Source organism: Colias croceus, chromosome 2 (genome assembly GCF_905220415.1).
Source record: "Colias croceus chromosome 2, ilColCroc2.1".
NCBI classification, from domain to species: Eukaryota; Metazoa; Arthropoda; class Insecta; order Lepidoptera; family Pieridae; genus Colias; species Colias croceus.
Window position 1 is genome coordinate 9347389 of NC_059538.1, and position 19593 is coordinate 9366981.

A 19593-nucleotide genomic window follows, 5' to 3' on the forward strand; every position below is an offset into this window, starting at 1 on the left:
AATCTATTATAGAAGCCATACCTACTAACCGTACCTACTTCTGTACTTTTGCAGGAATTGTGTTATGCTCAAATGCAACAAATGTGTGTATCATAGCAAAATTGAATTGAACTTTGATATCGATCTTCAAACAATGATACCTTAGATTTTCTGAAGTATCTAAAATAAAAATAACTGCGTTAAAAACAACCGACTTCAAAAACGGAAAAGTAAGAAATAAAAAAGATTTGATATTATTAATTACTACATATTATTTTTATGTGCTATTTACTAAAAAGGTTTGATGTCGGTGCATGGGCTTAATACTAAGTGCTTAGTGTTTGGCACCGACTTCAAACCTATTTAATAAATAGCACATAAAAATAATATGTAGTAATTAATAATATCAAATCTTTTTTATTTCTTACTTTTCCGTTTTTGAAGTCGGTTGTTTTTAACGCAGTTATTTTTATTTAATACTTTTTAGTGTATTTTTCAACACGAATCAAACGAGCCCAAACTCGATAAAGTTGAGTCAATATATTACTGAGTTCCTATGGCCACCTTCCGATTCCATCATCAGATCAGCTCCATGTCATGATAATGTTTCATCGCTATCCAATTTACATTCGTATACAAAATTTCAGCTCAATCGGTTACCGGGAAGTGAATCAAAGTTACTTGCTACATTGAAATTAAGTCATCGAGTACAGACAAAAATGCTCATAAAATAAAAACTACTAGGCCTAGCGGAATAAAATTTTTATGGGACCAATTCGACACCATCCCGCATCGAACAAAAAAAGAATCACGTAAATCGGTTCAGAAACCTCGGAGTAATCGGTGTACATACATAAAAAAAAAAAAAAAAAAAAAAAATACCGGCCGAATTGATAACCTCCTCCTTTTTTTTGAAGTCGGTTAATAAGCTCAGATTAGGTATTCTGTCGAGCATTAACCGAGAAAAGGGATATAAACTTTTAAATTAAGATATAGTATGGATCGGAAATCCTATTGTTGTCCTTTCATTATCAAACTGAAGTTTAGCAAATCCGTTGTAGTTGGGCTGATCCGAATTACCCGGGCTTGTCCGGGTCAGGTCAAGGGCAGTTCTGAGAAGAATACGTGTTGGCGGGAATAATATTATTTATTGTTAGACCTTCGTTATTTTCCTGTAATGTACTTCGAATTGGGAATATTAATGATAAAGTGCACTACATCATTGTACTGTTTATAGAGTTTAATATGTTTTCTAATAACGGCATAATTAGTAAAAATATAATTTTGTTCATCCAAATTCCTAAGGTAGACTTAGGTCTAAGATTTTGAGATTGACGACGCGGTTGGCGCAGTGGTAAAGTAACTGCCTACTGAGCCGACGGTCCCGGGTTCAATCCCCGGTCAGGGCAAATATTTGTGTGATCTCAATTATTTGTTCTTGGGTCTGGGTGTTATTATCTATATATGTATTTATTAAATATTATATTTATCGTCGCCTAGTACCCACAACTTACTGTGGGACTAGGTCGATTTGTGTAATAATGTCCTATAATATTTATTTATTTATTTATTTTAACATTACTTTTTTTTGCGAATATAATATGTTGTCGTGCTATCGTTGCTCTAAGACCGCGGTTACACTAATACAATGAGCATGTTAAGTAGGTAACACAAAAACCTCTAATCCGTATACATAACCTCTCGGCCAGGCAAACATAAAAGCGGGGCGAGCGGTAAGCCGATAACTGTATTCAATAAAAATGTATTATGGCTGTATTTTGGATGAAATTCTTATCGTTAACGAGCAATGCTGTCAGGTTCCGACGTAGCAGGAAGTAGGCCATTTCACTGTCACGGATGAATTGATTTAATCTAATCAAGCGATAAATTGCCTCTACAGAGCTCGTTATATTTGAACAAGTATCATCTCCACTTCATTCTCCACACTTGAGATAAGATATCTCATAACACTCGATGATTAGCGCTAATTAAGTGCTAATGAGCGCTCTTCAGTTAAGTGTTAAATTCCTAAATTACAGCAGCAGGTGCTATAAATCATATCACGCCTTTATATGTTATACCGTCGCGTATGAGAAACCGATCAGTAATTACCCTTGACAAGAATTCACACATGGAACATGTTGAGGGATAAATTAATAATATTATATTATTATGTTACAGCTCTATAAATTTATTTCGTATTTACTTAAATTATATATCTAATAATTATAATTCAATATGAATAAGTATAAGTTGTTAAATTGGACATCGTCACGAAGAAATAAAAGGATTCATAACGTACATATCTACCTCTATATTTTAAAGTATAGACTGAAACGTCCGAGCGAACAAAATTACTGACAGGAAACTCCCCAGACATTTCGTAGATGCCTGGGAAATTGAAATAAATCTAACGTCCATTTATTTCCAACGAAAAACTATCATCTTTCAATTATTTCATCATAAAACCCATAACCTAAGTCAAGCGGGCGTTAATATGGTTCCCAGTGTTCGCATTCGCATTGGTTGCGAACATAAAATATATTTAGCCCATCCGGTGACGCGAGCGCGTGATGAAAAACCACATGTGGAGACCGCATCTAAGCCCCAACCAACGGATCCTGTTTAATGTGGAAATCGTGTTAAGTACGTTTTGTCCTTAATTGTGTTTAAACTAATATATAAAGAGGTTACGATTTTAGAAAATTATACTCAGACGTAGGTAATATGATTTCAGTTCTATACTGTAATCAGCGTACGATGCTTTTGTGACATGCTATATTTTAACATTAATGTCTACTATTCTGAATCTGATCCATTCTTCAATATTCTATTGGTACAAAGATTTACGCCGGGAGGTTGCCACTCCCCGTCTACGAAGCAAGTACATAAAATATGCTTAAGTATAAATAAATAACAGGCGAACAGTAATATCGAAATTATCTGAACATTACGGTGTTGTTACTATTGCAGGATTGTGAAATCTAGGTTTCGCCCACACCTGTTCACAACTTTATAAATAAAAGCCGTATTTAATGTCATTTGATAACAGTTATCGCTTCCCTTACAAGACATTTGTTACGAACGAAATAAATGCGAAGAATTAGCTTTAGATATCAATGGAAATGCTTGTAATTATACATTCATAAGATGCAATAAAATTAATTAAAACACAGTTTAATTTAATTTATTCTTATTCTAGTGCATGGTGTGTTTCCATTAAACCGAGCAACCATATGTGGTTTCATATATCATTCTACAACTGGGATCATTTTTATTATTGTTTATACATTTATTTGTTTAAAAGCTCATGCTAGAATTAATATAGACTATCCGTACACAAATTTTGTGTTTTGCAATTAAACTATTGTAAGCTGAAAGTTATGGGGCGTTGGGGTTTGGGACCAATGGCAATCCGGCGCATGTCACATATCCAAAACATATTTAATTTTGTCATTTATAATACGTCCACACTACCTACTTTACGTTTTTGAACAACAAATTTGAAATATCGACATATCCGTGGGATCATAATTTCACCCTACAATCTGGAATAGATGATCTCTTGACAGTAAACTACCGGGATACGAGTCAAACAATTCGGTTTCTAACTAAAGCCGGAACAGCTTAGGGTAAAGAGATCCGGCTTGATATGTTGACAATCACTACTACTTTCCCATATTTAAAGTATGCATTAACATATTGTTATACAAATAAAAAAGGGACTAGTGTTTTCTTTTATATTTCGTTTTCACTGTTTCCCATTATCTTTTGAAGGTTGATCAAAGCTTTTTCCCTCGTGAAATCATTATTATACTCATTTGTCAATCAAACTTTCATTTGAAAAAGATAAAGAAGAATGAAAGCTTGGGATTAAATTTTATAGATAAAAGTCTCTAATAAATAATAAAAGTATGCTCGATACCAAATTTTATTATATCAATATCAATATTAAACATCAAGCAGAACATAATTTTATACTCTTTTGGAACTTAAGTGATGAAAGGAACGATGTTTACTTTCCCATTATTATATCCGTATCAAATTTAAACGCTACACTGGCGTACTTTGTATGAAATTAATAAACCATTATTCATTCTTTGATATTGGGTAAATCTATACTAATATTATAAAGCTGAAGAGTTTGTTTGTTGGTTTGAACGCACTAATCTTGGGAACTACTGGTCCAATTTGAAAAATTCTTTCGGTGTTAGATAGCCCATTTATCGAGGAAGGCTATATTTCATCACGCTACGGGCAACAGGAGTGGAGCCACGGGGGTGAAACCGCGCGGAGCAGCTAGTATATAATAATATAATAATAATTAAATAATTAGTGGCCAAGCTCAGACGCGTTCTTGTTGGACATAAAGTTATGTGTCATAAAGTTTATTGTGTTTATGTAGCCAATTATTAAAATAATATATATAACAATAAGAGCAAACGAAAATGTAGGACATTTTCATAAAATTTACATCGACTTTTCCCGAGCTATAACGTCGTAAGAACTGGGACGTTAACTCGACATTTCTACAGAATTTTGTCCGACAGTTATTGGAATAACTCGTCGTGATTTACGGAAATCTGCTCAAATTCACGAATTTCAATATAAACAAACATTAATTCCCGTAATACTCTCTCCAATTAATATCCACGCTTGATAATTCAAACAGTTATGATATCATGTCTGTCTGTTATATTTACAATAATAACATTGAAGAGGTTTTCTTAGAAGCTGGTCAAAGTTACGAAGTTTCAACTTCTCTAATGTGGCAAGAGACAGACACTTTTTTCTTATACATTTTTAATGAAATCAAAAGCTTATAATATTTCTGTTTTCAAAGTTAGCAGCACTCGAGCAGAGGATGAAATTCGTTACATTTATGGTTATAAAATTGTGATCAATAAATTACTAATTATTTGCATTCAACTATTATCGTATTATTTTATTATGTGTTATGTTAGAAGAGATAATCAACTAATATACATAAAAAAGCTTTAAAAAACTCAAAACATTCACCCAAATTGACACTACAACATGAACTATTACCAACCTAACATTTTCCAATCAACCAAAAACGCCATAACCACAAACTAATTGCCAGAACCACGTATCGATGTCTACTATGGCTTATGACTCATTGATTGTAACTTGACCCGGGAAGCCACCGAGGGTCGGATGTGAAAACTATACCCGGATCACACGACCACCTGTTTTATGACCATTGACAATCCAAGTGCTCTATAGCTATCGACGCCAGATGCGATCGTGTTCAATACCAATTACCTTGGATTAGTGTTAATAGAATACGCACTGGTTTTGGCTATTGCAACGGACATCTTGAATTGTCTTACTTACATTTGGATTATTGAATATGGAATTCTATAATATTGAGTGTGAATTATTATTTGTTTAACCGTGATTTATATTAAAAAATCTTAAGCCAATATTAACTCACTTTAGAATCTAGAAGGTACACAAAAATTCCTATCTCACTAAATATTACTTCTATTCGCTACCACTACACTCATACATACTAAACATGCAAATCCCATTATTAAAAAGAAAGCGTCAACGCTAGAGGCGCAAAATCTTAAGTGGGTTCGTTTAATAAAAATTTATTCCAGATAAGCTGGGTTTACCCTGGAACATAATAACTTTTTTATTAATATTTAAACCTGTCTCCGGCACAAATCCGACGCCTTACCTCGTCGTCCCGGGGGAGGAAATCGAGACTTTGCAAGACCTCATTCGTGACCTGCATTTTCTTTAAGACTTTTACCTCACTTATTCTCTGAATATAGGACAGATAAGATGCTTATTTCTCGCATCTCGAGAGGAAATGCCTTATTATGTATGTTACATGATGTATAACTCTGTCATACTATTATGTATTCTGTGACTCTGTGTCATCTTCTATCTTATATTATTAGATGTTACGTCAACATCCGACATAAGCAATAAAGAACAATTGCAGGACCATCTGCATTACTTATATATCTTGGCTAACACTGAAGTTTCCTTGTGACTCATTTACTTTATGTTTTAAATTAATGCAAATTGTAGATTATTATTTTATAGAGCTAATAAATTAACTGTTTCTTTATGATGAATAAATATAACAGGTATTTAGATCCAAAATATAAATGAGAACGCTATATTTGTGGGTACAGAACACTAAAATCGAATAAAATTACGATTAATATATCAAAGGACAGCAAAGCTAGGCAAAGCTATTGCAATATTGAACATAAACAACTCCGTCCATATATTGCAGTATCATATTGTGTCTATCTCATATATAAACGCGACAGTGTCCAGCCTTTTTGGGCTGACGTTTAAAAGCTCTCAGAGAAGTAATTGTTCCTATCTAGAGGCAGATGAAATGCCGTATAAGGCCTGCACAATTAGGTCTCACGGTGTTTCCAGCTCGGTGAACCTTTGATGCACCGACATGAGGAAAATTAGCAGTGATTTAAGTACATGTTTTTTTTTAAACGACTAATGGCTTGAACAGCTGGTGGTAAAACCTTCAATTAGTTGAAGGTAAATGTGATACAATAAATTCACTCAAATTAGATAAGTAGGTATGTTAAAAAAAAGATAGTGGACAAACGAATTTTTGGATTTGTTGGTGCCAATCATATCTAGTCATTGTCAAAACTTTATAGCGCCGATAGCTCTACTAGCCGAAATTATCTATGCCCAATTGCAGTTGACCGAATCACAAGAGCGAAGATACAACAAGATAGAAGACCAGATAGCAGATAAACAATGTCCCAATTATTCGCTCGACTCGCAAACATCTGTGAATGTAAACGTGTTCTTGTCAGTACTGTCATGTACCGGAGACATACACCTATACGATAGAAGGGATCGTGAACCAGCGATAACAGCCCAGATACTTGACCCCTGTGGGCTGAGAGCTGCTGCAATATCTCGCAAGCTAATTAGGTAACAAGATGGTAACAAGCTATCGAACGTTCTTGATTAACAATATTTTACATAATTAGTTGCACCGATTTTTTTTATGCTTGATATTTTCCAATTTTATGTAACTAATGGATGAAATTATAGCAAACTATTTCAGTTAATTTATTCTAAATTATTTCAGTACAATTGAAGTATAATATTGATAAATATAGCTTTTGTATATAAATAAAATAAGTATAGCTACATATTGTAAACTGATAAGTTGTAGCTACTGTTTCTAGTAATATGAGTACTTCTTAGGTTAGAGCTAGATGCCGTGAATCGTTTAAGTTCATAATAAGACAAATATAATATTGATTAATTATTAAAAAAATGAGCATTCGATCTCCGAGGCTATCCTCACAAGGGACAGTCGAGGACTAGAATAATTAGCGCGGCCATCTTATCTCTGTTAATTAATTCCAAGAGAATCGCTGGGCTCTATCCGAATATATAACATTACTCTCTAATTAAATTCCCTCACAAAGCAGTCGAACGGGAACGTAAAACCCAATTTATCCGATTGTGTTATGAGTGCGAATTTTCTCACTTGCCCGGAGATAAGATAAGGTTGTTTTACACAGTCTAAACATTTTTTATTGATCTAACAATAATATGTTAATAAAGGAATTGGTTACAAATTTAAAATATTCTTATGCAGTTTTATTTGAAAAGTATCATTGAATCGAATATCGATACATTTCTTTTGATAATATAAATTATATTTAATTTCATATCAATTGTCATGTTACTCACCGAACACATTAATATAATGGCAAGTGATAACACTTTACTTATAGCAAATTTCTTGATAAATTAATAAAAAGCCTATGTAAACATTAATTTGTGTCTTTTTTTTTAATTTAATAAATATACTTTAATAAATAATTAATGTAATAATAAACTAACGAAGTTCAAATTATTCAATTAGGCATATATGTATAAGTAAAAGCTATTTTATTGTAAAATAAAGTAAACTAATTAACTGATTACATCAAAGCACCCCGCTTCCTAAAATTTGTATGCACTTAAGTGGTGCATTGAGCAACTCAATAATCCTTGATCTTAAGCACTTCATCAATTACTCAGGACCCCTAAAAGTATGAAAGACATAAAAAATAACAATAAGGGCTCTCCCCTAAGATATTAAAACTTCCGTTACAATAAAACTTTCGTTTTTATTTATTATTCCAATTTATTTTGCCGCTCTTCTATCAGTTTAACGTGAACAATAATAATTAATATCAACGGAAAAACTTAATTTATTTTTCATAGAGCTTTGTTATTTAATTGTTTGGAAACTTCTGTGACGTGAAGGTAAAAATAGAATATGGTTTTTGTTTCATTATAAGTTACATACCTGAAATTTGGCTTTACGTAGGTATTTCTCTACGCAACGATAGGATAAAGTACACGATACCTATATACGTATATTATATTAACAATTATCTAAATATGTACATATATATCAATCAAAATTATAAACGATTCTAGAGTCTGTCCAAGTCTATCTACAACTCTATAAGATATATTTATATAAGTATACCATTTCAGTGAGCTAATGTTGAAATGAATAAAAATAAAAAGCGTACTTCAAACAGCTTCATTTATCTATATGTTAGGCATTTCGCAAACACAGCACGGCTCGCTACGTGCCGCTCCGACTACGAAAATGCTTCCAATTTATTCGGACTTTCATCACTCCCTGACGAAGTATACTCTTCATTTAAAGCATTTTGGTGTGAATCGCAAAACGAATGTACGTGTACTTCAGTGGAATTTCATTCGTATGAGCACGTTTTCATTGCAGGTTATGAAGTGATATTGGATTGTTTTTAATAACTTAATCTTTTTTATACCGAGGATTTCATTCAGGTATTATACGTGGAATTGGGTTTATAATTACCTTAACCACTATGAATATTTTTAAACTCTAACTTAATCTTTTCGTTGTTGTACTAATTTAAAGAAGCAAGAACAAAAAGGAAAGCAGCTAATGACGGACTTTTTTGAATTCATAGAAAAAAAAGTCTACATAATTTACGTAAATACCCAAAAGTAATATCCGTCACCAGTCGACTAATCCTCGAAAACAAATAGAAAAAGCGTTCAAAACTAACAGTTACACAGATAAGACAACAATGCCACCTTGGCGATAACTTTGCGAGTTAGAGGTGATTGTCAAAATGCATACAATAATATACCTGCGCGCAGGTAAGGCGGTGCGCACAATGGCATTCCAAACATGGATATGAATCAAACTCGATTCGATTTTGAATGAATCCAATCTTAAATTATCGACTTTCAATTCGTGAAAATAATACCTCTGAATATCGTTATGCAATCTTATAAACGCTTTTGCGAATTGAAAAATATCTAAAGGGCAAGTGAGTGATAAACAACGAGGATAGAATGTTCGGCTGAGACACCTTTCCTACTTCTGTAGTGATAACTATCTTTTATTTGCTTGTTTTAAGACATTATAACATCCTGACATAAAACTTGCATTAATTACTGCAACTTACTACCCTTCTAACAAACCGTAATATTATCCTTTATCGTCGTTATTGGGGGGATGATTTCATTAGTACGACGGAGCAGGTGCACCTTCGACCGGGACCTCTATTACCTACCTGTCAACCATATGATTAGTGTTTAATAAAAAAGAGGGTCTTCCGAAGTTAAACAGCGCTTAGTAAATTCTAATTGTCTTTAAATATACGTCCTGCTGCAAAATAACATACATTATCGTTCTATAGGAGTTTAAGTACATTTTACGACGAAGACATTTATCCTATTGCGATTGACGTCAGCCAATTTAATTTGAACGAATTTAAATTACGAGTGTCTGGGAACGCTTGTATCGATATTTCCAATTGCCCCGTTTTCCCTAAATGTCATTTAAGGATACGGCGAGCGCATTTATTGGAACGCGAACAAGTCCTCCCCACTTAAACAACTGGTTCCATTATTTGTAGGAGCGGCGACCTACCGCGCCGACAGGAACAATGAAAGTGAGAGAGGCAGGAATGTGCGGGGCGAGGAGCGGCGCGGGGCGGCCGTTCCCTGTTCCCAGGCGAGGAATGTCAGCACGACCAACAAAGCCTACCGGCCGCCATTCACCCCGCTCTGCCGCCACCCTAGCGGTTCCGTCTCGCACTCATAATTTTTCATAACCCTCTAAGTACCGTTTACGATCCGAAATTGATTCGAAAGCTCGATTTTCGCAGCGCACGCTCATGTATCGGAGGAACAATGAATCGTAAATAAGAACGCGAACATACGTCGATGTATTAATGCATGTTCAGTAAAACATTTAATGCGATATGATTGTTCCATTCATGAGCAGTGTCAAAGTTCACGGCCAAGTGTCAAATAGCTACAGCTGATTTAACGTATCGCGGTTTATTTACTCCGTACCTCAGAACGATACTAATAATAGTACAGTTACACTGTTATTAAACTAATAATCTTATCAAACAGAGTGGAGCACTTGTCCGCGTCTAACCGTTGATTACTTAAACTACTGTATCGTCTAGCTCGTAACTCGATAATTGCACGTAATGTAGTACTGTGAATATAATTGCTCTATAATTTGGACATTTATTTTTTGTTATCATGAAAGTTTTGTGTTAATCTTATACTGTATGCTATGAGCTTCTTTAATGAATAGTAACTAAAAAATATGCAACAAAAAATAGAGAGAATCTATTATCCAAATTTTGATCCAAACCTTATTTTTTTTTTATAAAAGAACTGCAATAAAACTGACAAAGAATAAATAAAGTTGAACGTTGCACGTTTCCCCAAACAGTAGACAAAGTAAACGCAAATAGCGTCGAACAAGAACAAAAACGTATTTCGCAATCCGATCAAAGTCAGCCATCGCGCATCGCTAAAACAAAGGGAGTAAATAAAAAAATTACCCCGTGTCTGTGTTTATGCACGCGAGGTGGGTATTAGCGCCAAGCGGACTAGCTTACACCGTACACGATGCCTACACGATATCCAATGCAAACTAATTCATCGTTTAACGGAACGTGTGCTACTAGTAAATTATTACTCCATTTAGATATACGTTTGCAATATAAACAGCGATTTTTTGCAAACTAGTCTAGTTTATAACGGTAAATTTACAAGGAAATCTGAAAATAAATAAATAAATAAATATTGAATGCTGAGATGAAAATTAATGTTTTGCCAATTTAAATTAAATAAAATACAGATAGGTATATATATTAAAAGGTATACCTATTAAACCATTTCTGTGATTAAATAAGAACAGTGGTTATTTGTTTTATACTAACAGAAAGTAGGGCTTATGTATAAATAAATCACTATTAGGTACAATAAAAATCTTGTTCAATATGTAAGTCTATTATAACTTAGCCGAGATAACGCTGGTCAACAAGCCGCGAAAGCCCTCGAAACAATTTTTCTTTGTGTAGTCATCAAAACCCATAACCTCTAACCTTTAGTATATGTGTTATAACGGATAAAAATGATTTACATTTATTACGTAATTAGAATATGTTTAACAGCCAAATAGTCTTAGCCTTATATCGCGTTTATTACAAACACTATTCAATGTCGTATACCAAATCACACCCAAATCCATAGAGCCTTATCCAGATCCATAAAGTTGACAAAGTAGGTACCTAATCAATACTTAGGTACTTACATTCAAACTGTCTCATTTATAATAGTACCTACAATAAAACGAATCGCCTCATCGAATTCAAATAAGATTTGCAAACCAAGATATATTGTGACCTCTACACGTATCCATATGTCAAAATTACATTTTGCTTCGTCCGCACAAGATTTTATCGCAAAGTACAGCGGATCATTGTCCACACAATAGATGATTACACTAAGTATTGTAATCCTGTTTGTCATTGCCACAATTGAACCTCACATGTGATACGCTGTGGTCACACTCTTATGCTATTAGATCATTCATGTGTTTTTATTCATTGTATAGTATAAGATTACATCATAACTCATAACAACTGTACACTTCATTAATATTAAGCAAATGTTAAATTAACAAACACGCGAACTTCCAAAATTTTAATAGAAAACAATTTAATAATTAAAACGTTTCAATTCTAAGAAAGCGAATAATGATAAACGCGAAGCAAACTGAAGCAAACATTGATAAGAAAATTTAATTAATAAATGCTTTAAATCCACATGACCCTTTTGTTTTGGGTAAATAATAAACATTGAATATTTTTTAATAAAACGTAAAGGTTAAATTAATATGAGGTTAAAGACACATAATGATAATAACAAACAAACAAGTTTTATATTAATAAACTATCGTTACTATTTATCTCCGTTCGCTTGAATGCAGTTTAAAAAAAAAAAAAAAAAAAACTCAAACATTTATTTATTCAATTAGACTTCTTCGAGAAGCACTTTTGAAACGTCAATACATATTTTTATCATTTACCACCGATTCGGAAAGCAGTATCTATGGAGAAGAATCGGCAAGAAACTCCATAGTTGCTCTTTTAAATCATTTCAGTATTACAATTTAATTTTACAAAATATGTAAGTAACCGTACGTTTATATACTTTATAGTGTGAAAATAAGAAATATGAAGTGATTGCATACATAAATTAGTTTATCAATGAGCTATCAATATTCATATTCTCGTTCTTGACTCAGGCAACTTATTGATAAAATATTAAAAAAAAATTATTTCTGCTCTACACTCGTATAATTCGGTACAAATCGACCTACAAATACTACATCCGGAGGGTCCAAATCGTGTAATCCTCTTGAGGTCAATATTAATCTTATCTGCTCTCGGTATTTCAAATTAAAATTAAATAAAAGATGTTCTAAGTTGTGACAGATTGTGAAAAAAAAAACTTCATTTTTGAGACATTCAAAATATAATCATACTATGTATTTACTTCGATAGCTCTAGAATTATCCGGAAAAAAATAAAAATGTTTGAAATAAAGTAACGGAGAAGTATAAGGAACAGTAGAGCCTAATATTTTTGAAGATTTATAGCAGTAGAGTCGGTAATTCTACTATCTCTCTATTTCCAACTGTTCCATATAGACAGCTGAAAAATGTCAGATAAATAATCAGTCGAAATATTCGCCAAATATTCCGTCGAAATTTGTAAGGTGCTTAGCCCTTCCATAAATACTAAGAATTAAAAAGAACACGTTGGATGTTTGCAATTATTGTTGTATTGTTTACTTTTTAATTTCATTTTTTCCTTTGATGTAAAATATAATATTATTTATATTGTATGTTTAAATTATAGTATAGAGAACGAGGAAAACAAATTTTCTACCTGTGAATGAAAGAAAATATTTCCCGATGAAGAGGTAATTGAATACCTAATGCGAAGCTCTTCATAATATTGATTTCAATTTTAAAGAAAGTTTATACGGTGTAAATAATAATTTTTTATCGCAATAATCATCAAAAGGCTCTACATTATAAAATGCCTCTTTTTATATTGGTATTATGTACGTACGACTTAATAAAAATAAATAAAAGGTATGCTGATTATTGTAGAGCTTTTACCGCTAAATATGAACTTTATTAATACAGAAATATTTTTTGTGTTTAAGAAAATCGCTCCAACACATAACATTGCGTAGTTCAGTCAAGGAAGCTATACTGAAGTTTCGTGAAACCGTGGTGTTTACAAGATTCGCACCTGGCTCATGGCTGTCATCAGCTGATATATTATGTTTCTTGAAGAAGTCTTCGGCGAGACAGGACGCCGCCGCCGCCGAGGCAGAGCTCACACACGCCGCAATACAAACAAGCACTAAACACCTCATGGTCACAGGTACACAGTATGGTCACAGAATACGAAACACACACGAGATCAACGGAGTTCCGCAGACGAGAGCGCGTGCAGCCACATCGGTGCGCATTCCCTAACTGGCCGCGAGCTGCGAGTGACGACCGGCCGCGACTGCAGATCGCATCGTTATAAATTAGGAACAGAAATAAAATAACTGGAAGTAGCTATGAGCTGTCCGGAGCACTTTTAGCAATTTTAAATCTTTTGACTTTTTTACTTTTATATTTCGAAGTCAACTTTGGAACCTTTTATACGCCGTGACTCCGGTTCCTTGGACTTAAAGTTTCGTGCACATTAAATATTCACTTCGCCGCGCTTCGCTTTTAGCGGGTATGCTTGGAATAATATGAAACGTTTGATATTGTAAGGTAAGCTCAGCTTAGCAAATGATCTAGTGGAAATATTATTTTGTATTGCAACATTTGCTTTTGAAAGCTTTCAGGTACTTTACAGGAATTGTGTTGTAGTGTGAAGTCATACGAGTATAACATATAATTAGGTAATAAGCATGTTTGAATAGAGTGTATTATAAAGGTCTGTGCAGTGTGAGCAAGCAGCAGCTCGCCGGCAGACAAGTGTGTGCCGCAGCGCTGCGCGCGCACTGCTATCGAACCATTTGAGTCCGCTTCACGAGACACACGACTTTATTAAAATAAAGCCTTAACGTACGACATTTCGTAATTGCAGTTAATCATTCTTCTTATACAACTTAAATACGTAATTGCATACAACTTAAACGCATAATGTGCACGTTCTGTGCGACGCTATAAAAGATAAATTCTGCATTTAATTGAAATTCACACAAAACCTTTAAAACTTCTGTAAACTTGTATAATTATTAAACTATCTATTTAAATTTAATTCGAAAACTAATCTATCAAAAACTATCTATAAAAACTATCTATTTGAATAAATAATAAAAGTTTACTAAATTGATACCTATTTTGATCCAAATAATAGAGTCTTGGTAATGAATTTGTATCCGCGCTACATTCCGACTAACAAACCTTAAATCAATGCATTCTTATATTCCCCGAACAGTATTAAAATGCCTTACATGTGACCTTCGTGTACTCACGTTGCATTTTCACGTTCACCCCGAACGGAAGAGCGTCTAGCCAGACTTCCAGACATAGCTAATACTCGCTACACCATGAATTAAATCACGTAGTCACGGAATGCTGACTCTTACAGTCCTTTGTTTGTATAATGTTCAAATATAACAAGATTTGTTTCAAACGCAGCAAATATAATTGCATACATGGCAATATAAAAACTATATTCTAGAGAAAAAATATTTCAAGGACATTGTTATGAAATTCGCTGTTTCAATAACAATAAAATGCTTATTTCAGCTATTGTGTTTTGTGTCAACATTGTTTTCATTACAAAGAGGTCACCCGTGCATCGTTGCAAGAAATCTCACGTTCGCAACACAAAAGGCATTAAAATTATTTAACGAGCCACTTCACACAAACTAACCTCGAATTTATTCGAGTCACATAAAACAATCGCGTACAAAATATTTTAAGGTATAAAGAAGCAGAAATGACCCATTCGGATGATAAATGCCGTTCAAATGCCATATTTATAATTTATCACCCGATAGATAATCCAGGTAGGTTTCATTGAGTCCCGACACCTCGCCGCCCGCCGTGATGCTTTTGTTACTATGGCTATGAGAGCGGCAGCCTCTATTGCTTTGTGCAAGTCACACGATCACGGCGGAAACTGAAAAGTTTTACATATCATAAGTCTTTTAAATATATTTGCTTAAAACGTTATTTTTATATATACACTTTTTATTTTAATGATCGTGAGCCATTTAGAACCGTTAAATATTTATGAAATAGAGCTTTTGGTAAAGGTGAGCTTTTAGATAAATTTTTATTATTTACACATACATACATTAAGACTCTACCTTTTTAAGATCCTCGTAAAAAAAAATTAAAATAACGTCGATCCCAATCTCTTATAACTTAACCCAAAACCTATTTATACAGCTCCAAACTGCACACCGGTTATGAATGTTAGTGGTAATAAAAGGGACGTCTCATTTATTATTACAAATATTTCGCGCTGAGCCGAACTTCGTACGGAAGGCGCCACCTTCATTGTATGAATGTACACAATGACAGCGCCCACTTTGGGCTTTGGCGGTAACTTTTGGAAACCATTAAGATTATGATATATGCAGGTGGATAACAGCTGCTATTGCTGTTTCTATTTATTTATTTATTATTCATTTATTCAGGAAATGATATATAATTATATATATTCTTAAACACTAATTGTTTTCTTACACGGTGTATTCCAATGTTATCACGGTCAATGCTGACAAGCTTTCAAATGAAGCAGTGAAATATTTTATTTTGATCTAACGTTCAATATCAATTGTAGAGCAAAATTAAGGTTGTTATTTATTTCCTAGATCTTTATAATTTGCTAGCTGTGTACCAAAGAGTACCTTTTGTAGGTACCATACTGAAACTGAGCACCTTGGCTTCGTCGATCGAAAAGTGGGCTCATGCTCAACACATTGAAGACCATAAGATGATAAAATGTATAGTTTACGATTCTATAAAGTACATACCGACAAATATTCAACCCATATTCACCAGTGTTTAAAATATTGAATACTAGCTTTCCGCCCGCGGCTTCGCCCACGCAGTCAAAGAAAAACCCGCATAGTTCCTGTTCCCGCGGGATTTCCGGAATAAAACCTATCCTATGTCCTTTCGCCGGTATGAAAATATCTAAATACCAAATTTCATGCAAATTGGTTCGGTAGTTAAGGCGTGATTGAGTAACAGACAGACAGACACTAGACAGAGTTACTTTCGCATTTATAATATTATTAACTAGTATGGACTAGAAGAAACGTGAGATTCCATTATCAGAATTCAACTTTATCCATATTGTTAGTAAGAAATAGTAAGAAACATTAACTGGAAGTCTCTCCTTTATGTAAAAAGTGTCTTCAAATGACAGGAAATAGTATGAATTGTAAGTCAGCGTCCTCTCCCTGGCTTACAGTTGCGCGCGCGTTTATGTCTATTGTGCGATGCGCTTGCGCATGCCTTTGGAATTTCATTTAAATCCACTTTTTGTGTGCGAATAGTATTAACCACCTTGTGATTTTGAAATGATTTATATTTGGTGTGACTAATCGTGTGTAACTTTTTTTCTTACGTGATGAATTCGTGATGATGAATCTTCTTTAATGTGATGGATACACGTATTTTGTAATGGAATGAGGCTTGTTTTAAAATTATCCTTCATAAAAATTGTCCAGATTTGATCTGAATGAGATCATACGGATTCGTAGTTAGTAGTTACTCTATCTACGTAGAGTTAGAAAGTTAAAAGTTCTAAATTTGCAATGGAATATCTTACAATGATAGATTCTATAAAAAACATCTTCAACCATAACTTTTCTTGTCCCATATTTATAGCTGTTTAGGTCGTAAACATCAACTTTTTACCTGTACATAAAAATAATTCAGTTAGTATATCAGTCTAGGCGTGTCTCATCTTGTCGACACACGAGGATTTACGCAAAGCACACAAAAACGTGCACAAAAACAAGCGAACACAATGCCCACAACCGTAAAAATTCTTTACAAATAAAATCATCTAAGAGATGCGTACTTATTTTGAGGCCATTGTTTTGTATGAATCGCGCTTTGAAATACTGAAAGCATTATTGTGGCATTATGTTTCAAATACTCTGATGAAATATACTTTAGATATGAGGCCGGCCTACTTTCGTAGTTTAAAAATTTGCTACTGATTTTAATAATGCGATAGTTTGTAAGAATGTACCTTTGGTTCTCTTTTACGTGAATGAACTGAACAGATTGGTATCATATTTTACAGTTATGTAGATGGTGTGTCCGAATAAAATAAAAGGCAAGCTATAGAAATATACTAGCTTCTACCTGTGATTTCGTCCGCGGGTTAATCCACATGACATAGCAAGCAAACAATGTGATAAATTCTGATGAATAAAGATATATTACAAAAACCCTTAAACATAACTATTAAAACTACTAAATTATTATGCCATTACAACACTTTATTACGAACACTTAAACTTAAAAGAAAAGCTCGTCTTTGACTCTCAGACTACAAGGGTCCGAAACGGCCGACGCGTTGTTTATAGCTAAAATATGTACATATTAACGATCAGATAGTGCAACATCATCATTTGCTCAGTCGGCTACACTAACACAATTGCCGTGTAATTAATTAAGACCGGGAAAAGGTAAAATTTAATGGCTATCAATGATTTTACGTTTTAATAGGTGAAATATTTAAAAGAGGACTATTATACAGTATTATAATGTAATGTATTGAAAATAAATTAAACTATAATGAGATGAAAATAATAGAAAATAAAGCATGTAGGATGTATACTGTAGTAGGTATTTATATTTTATAAATATAATACACAGAGTTTGAGATGGAGAGCGTATTTTTCTGAAAGAGGTTGATGTTCGCTTATCAGTACAAGTTGTATACGTAGTATATTATTATTAGTCTGTGGTACAAGATATGCTCCAGGCCAATGTATTTTGTGGGAAAGCCTGCGAGTGTCCTACGTAACTACGCACTTCAACGCGTTATAATAGAGAAATTGACTCCATTTGAAATATTGTGACATATCTTCGTATTAAATTTGTGGATGGGTAATAATCGAATTTTAGATAACCGTTTTCTCATTATGAAAGTTCTGGAAGTTACAGTTTTAAATGCAATGTGATTGTCACGATGTCCACCTTTTGTCCTCCTTACACCTAATAGGTACATATATCGAACGGTTATTTAATATAAAAAAAAACAGCAATATGCAAATACCATTGAAAATACATAATTTTCAAGCACATTAAACGCGATTCAAATCTTCGATCATTATTTACTGAATGCGATTGGAAGCGAGCCATTGTTGAGCAGTTGAGAAATAAACGAATCTATTGTCAATGCGATATATAAATCATTTATATTGCGAAAGCATTCAAGTCTACGTACTTTAGTAAGAAAAATTTCAAACCCTTTGTTCAGGAAATAATTGAGTGTTGATATAAAGTACCATTACTGTTCATGAAGATCAAACAGATTATAGAATTTATTGAATTTCATTTCTACTTCTGTTACGTGAACAATTATATTATGTAATCGACCCAAATGGGCTTAAAATCTAACATAAACGTTTTCGACATTGATTACGATAAATGTGAAGATAAATAAATTTATTTGTCGTAAACTGAAACGCGTAAGACCTCTTTTACGCTCTTTTATTCAAGCGAAAATAATGAAAATGTATGTTTGGATAAATCCCATTTCCTATGTATAAATACTTTCTTGCGTGATCGGAAAAAGTTCACTTCTCACCTTCAATTGGGACATTCGGTGTTAATTTCAACACAAAATCAAATATCCTGATTAAATAGAAAGAATGCGATAACCGAGTGAGCACAAGTTTATATAAATAGATAATGCGACTTAAATATACAATTTTATCAGTAGTCGTCTGAAAGAATGTCTAGGCAAGCAAACACTGACGATTGCGTTCCCACCCCTTCAAAGCCTGTCACTAGCGACTAGCGAGATATGATTCTAATTTATAATATCTCGTTTTATACGCTCGATAAAAAACCTTCACACGACAACACTTGATCATTACCAGGTCGTTAACTTATTTTGTGACAGGAAGGACAATAATATTTAAAAAATAATAATTTTGTTTCACAAAATAAGATAAACTAATTATGAATTATCTTCATGTTGTACT

At 33.4% G+C, this 19593-nt stretch overlaps 1 protein-coding gene across 1 annotated transcript in view; it reads right to left on the reverse strand.

Annotated features, from left to right (window-relative positions):
- LOC123698908 (division abnormally delayed protein) overlaps window positions 1-13930 on the reverse strand; it is a 93481-nt gene extending 79551 nt beyond the window's left edge. The window contains exon 1 of the mRNA XM_045645734.1: window positions 13647-13930. Within this exon, the coding sequence (XP_045501690.1) occupies window positions 13647-13773 (127 nt within the window). The 5' untranslated portion in view covers window positions 13774-13930. The remainder of the gene's footprint in view (window positions 1-13646) is intronic.
- Between the last annotated feature and the right edge of the window lie 5663 nt (window positions 13931-19593).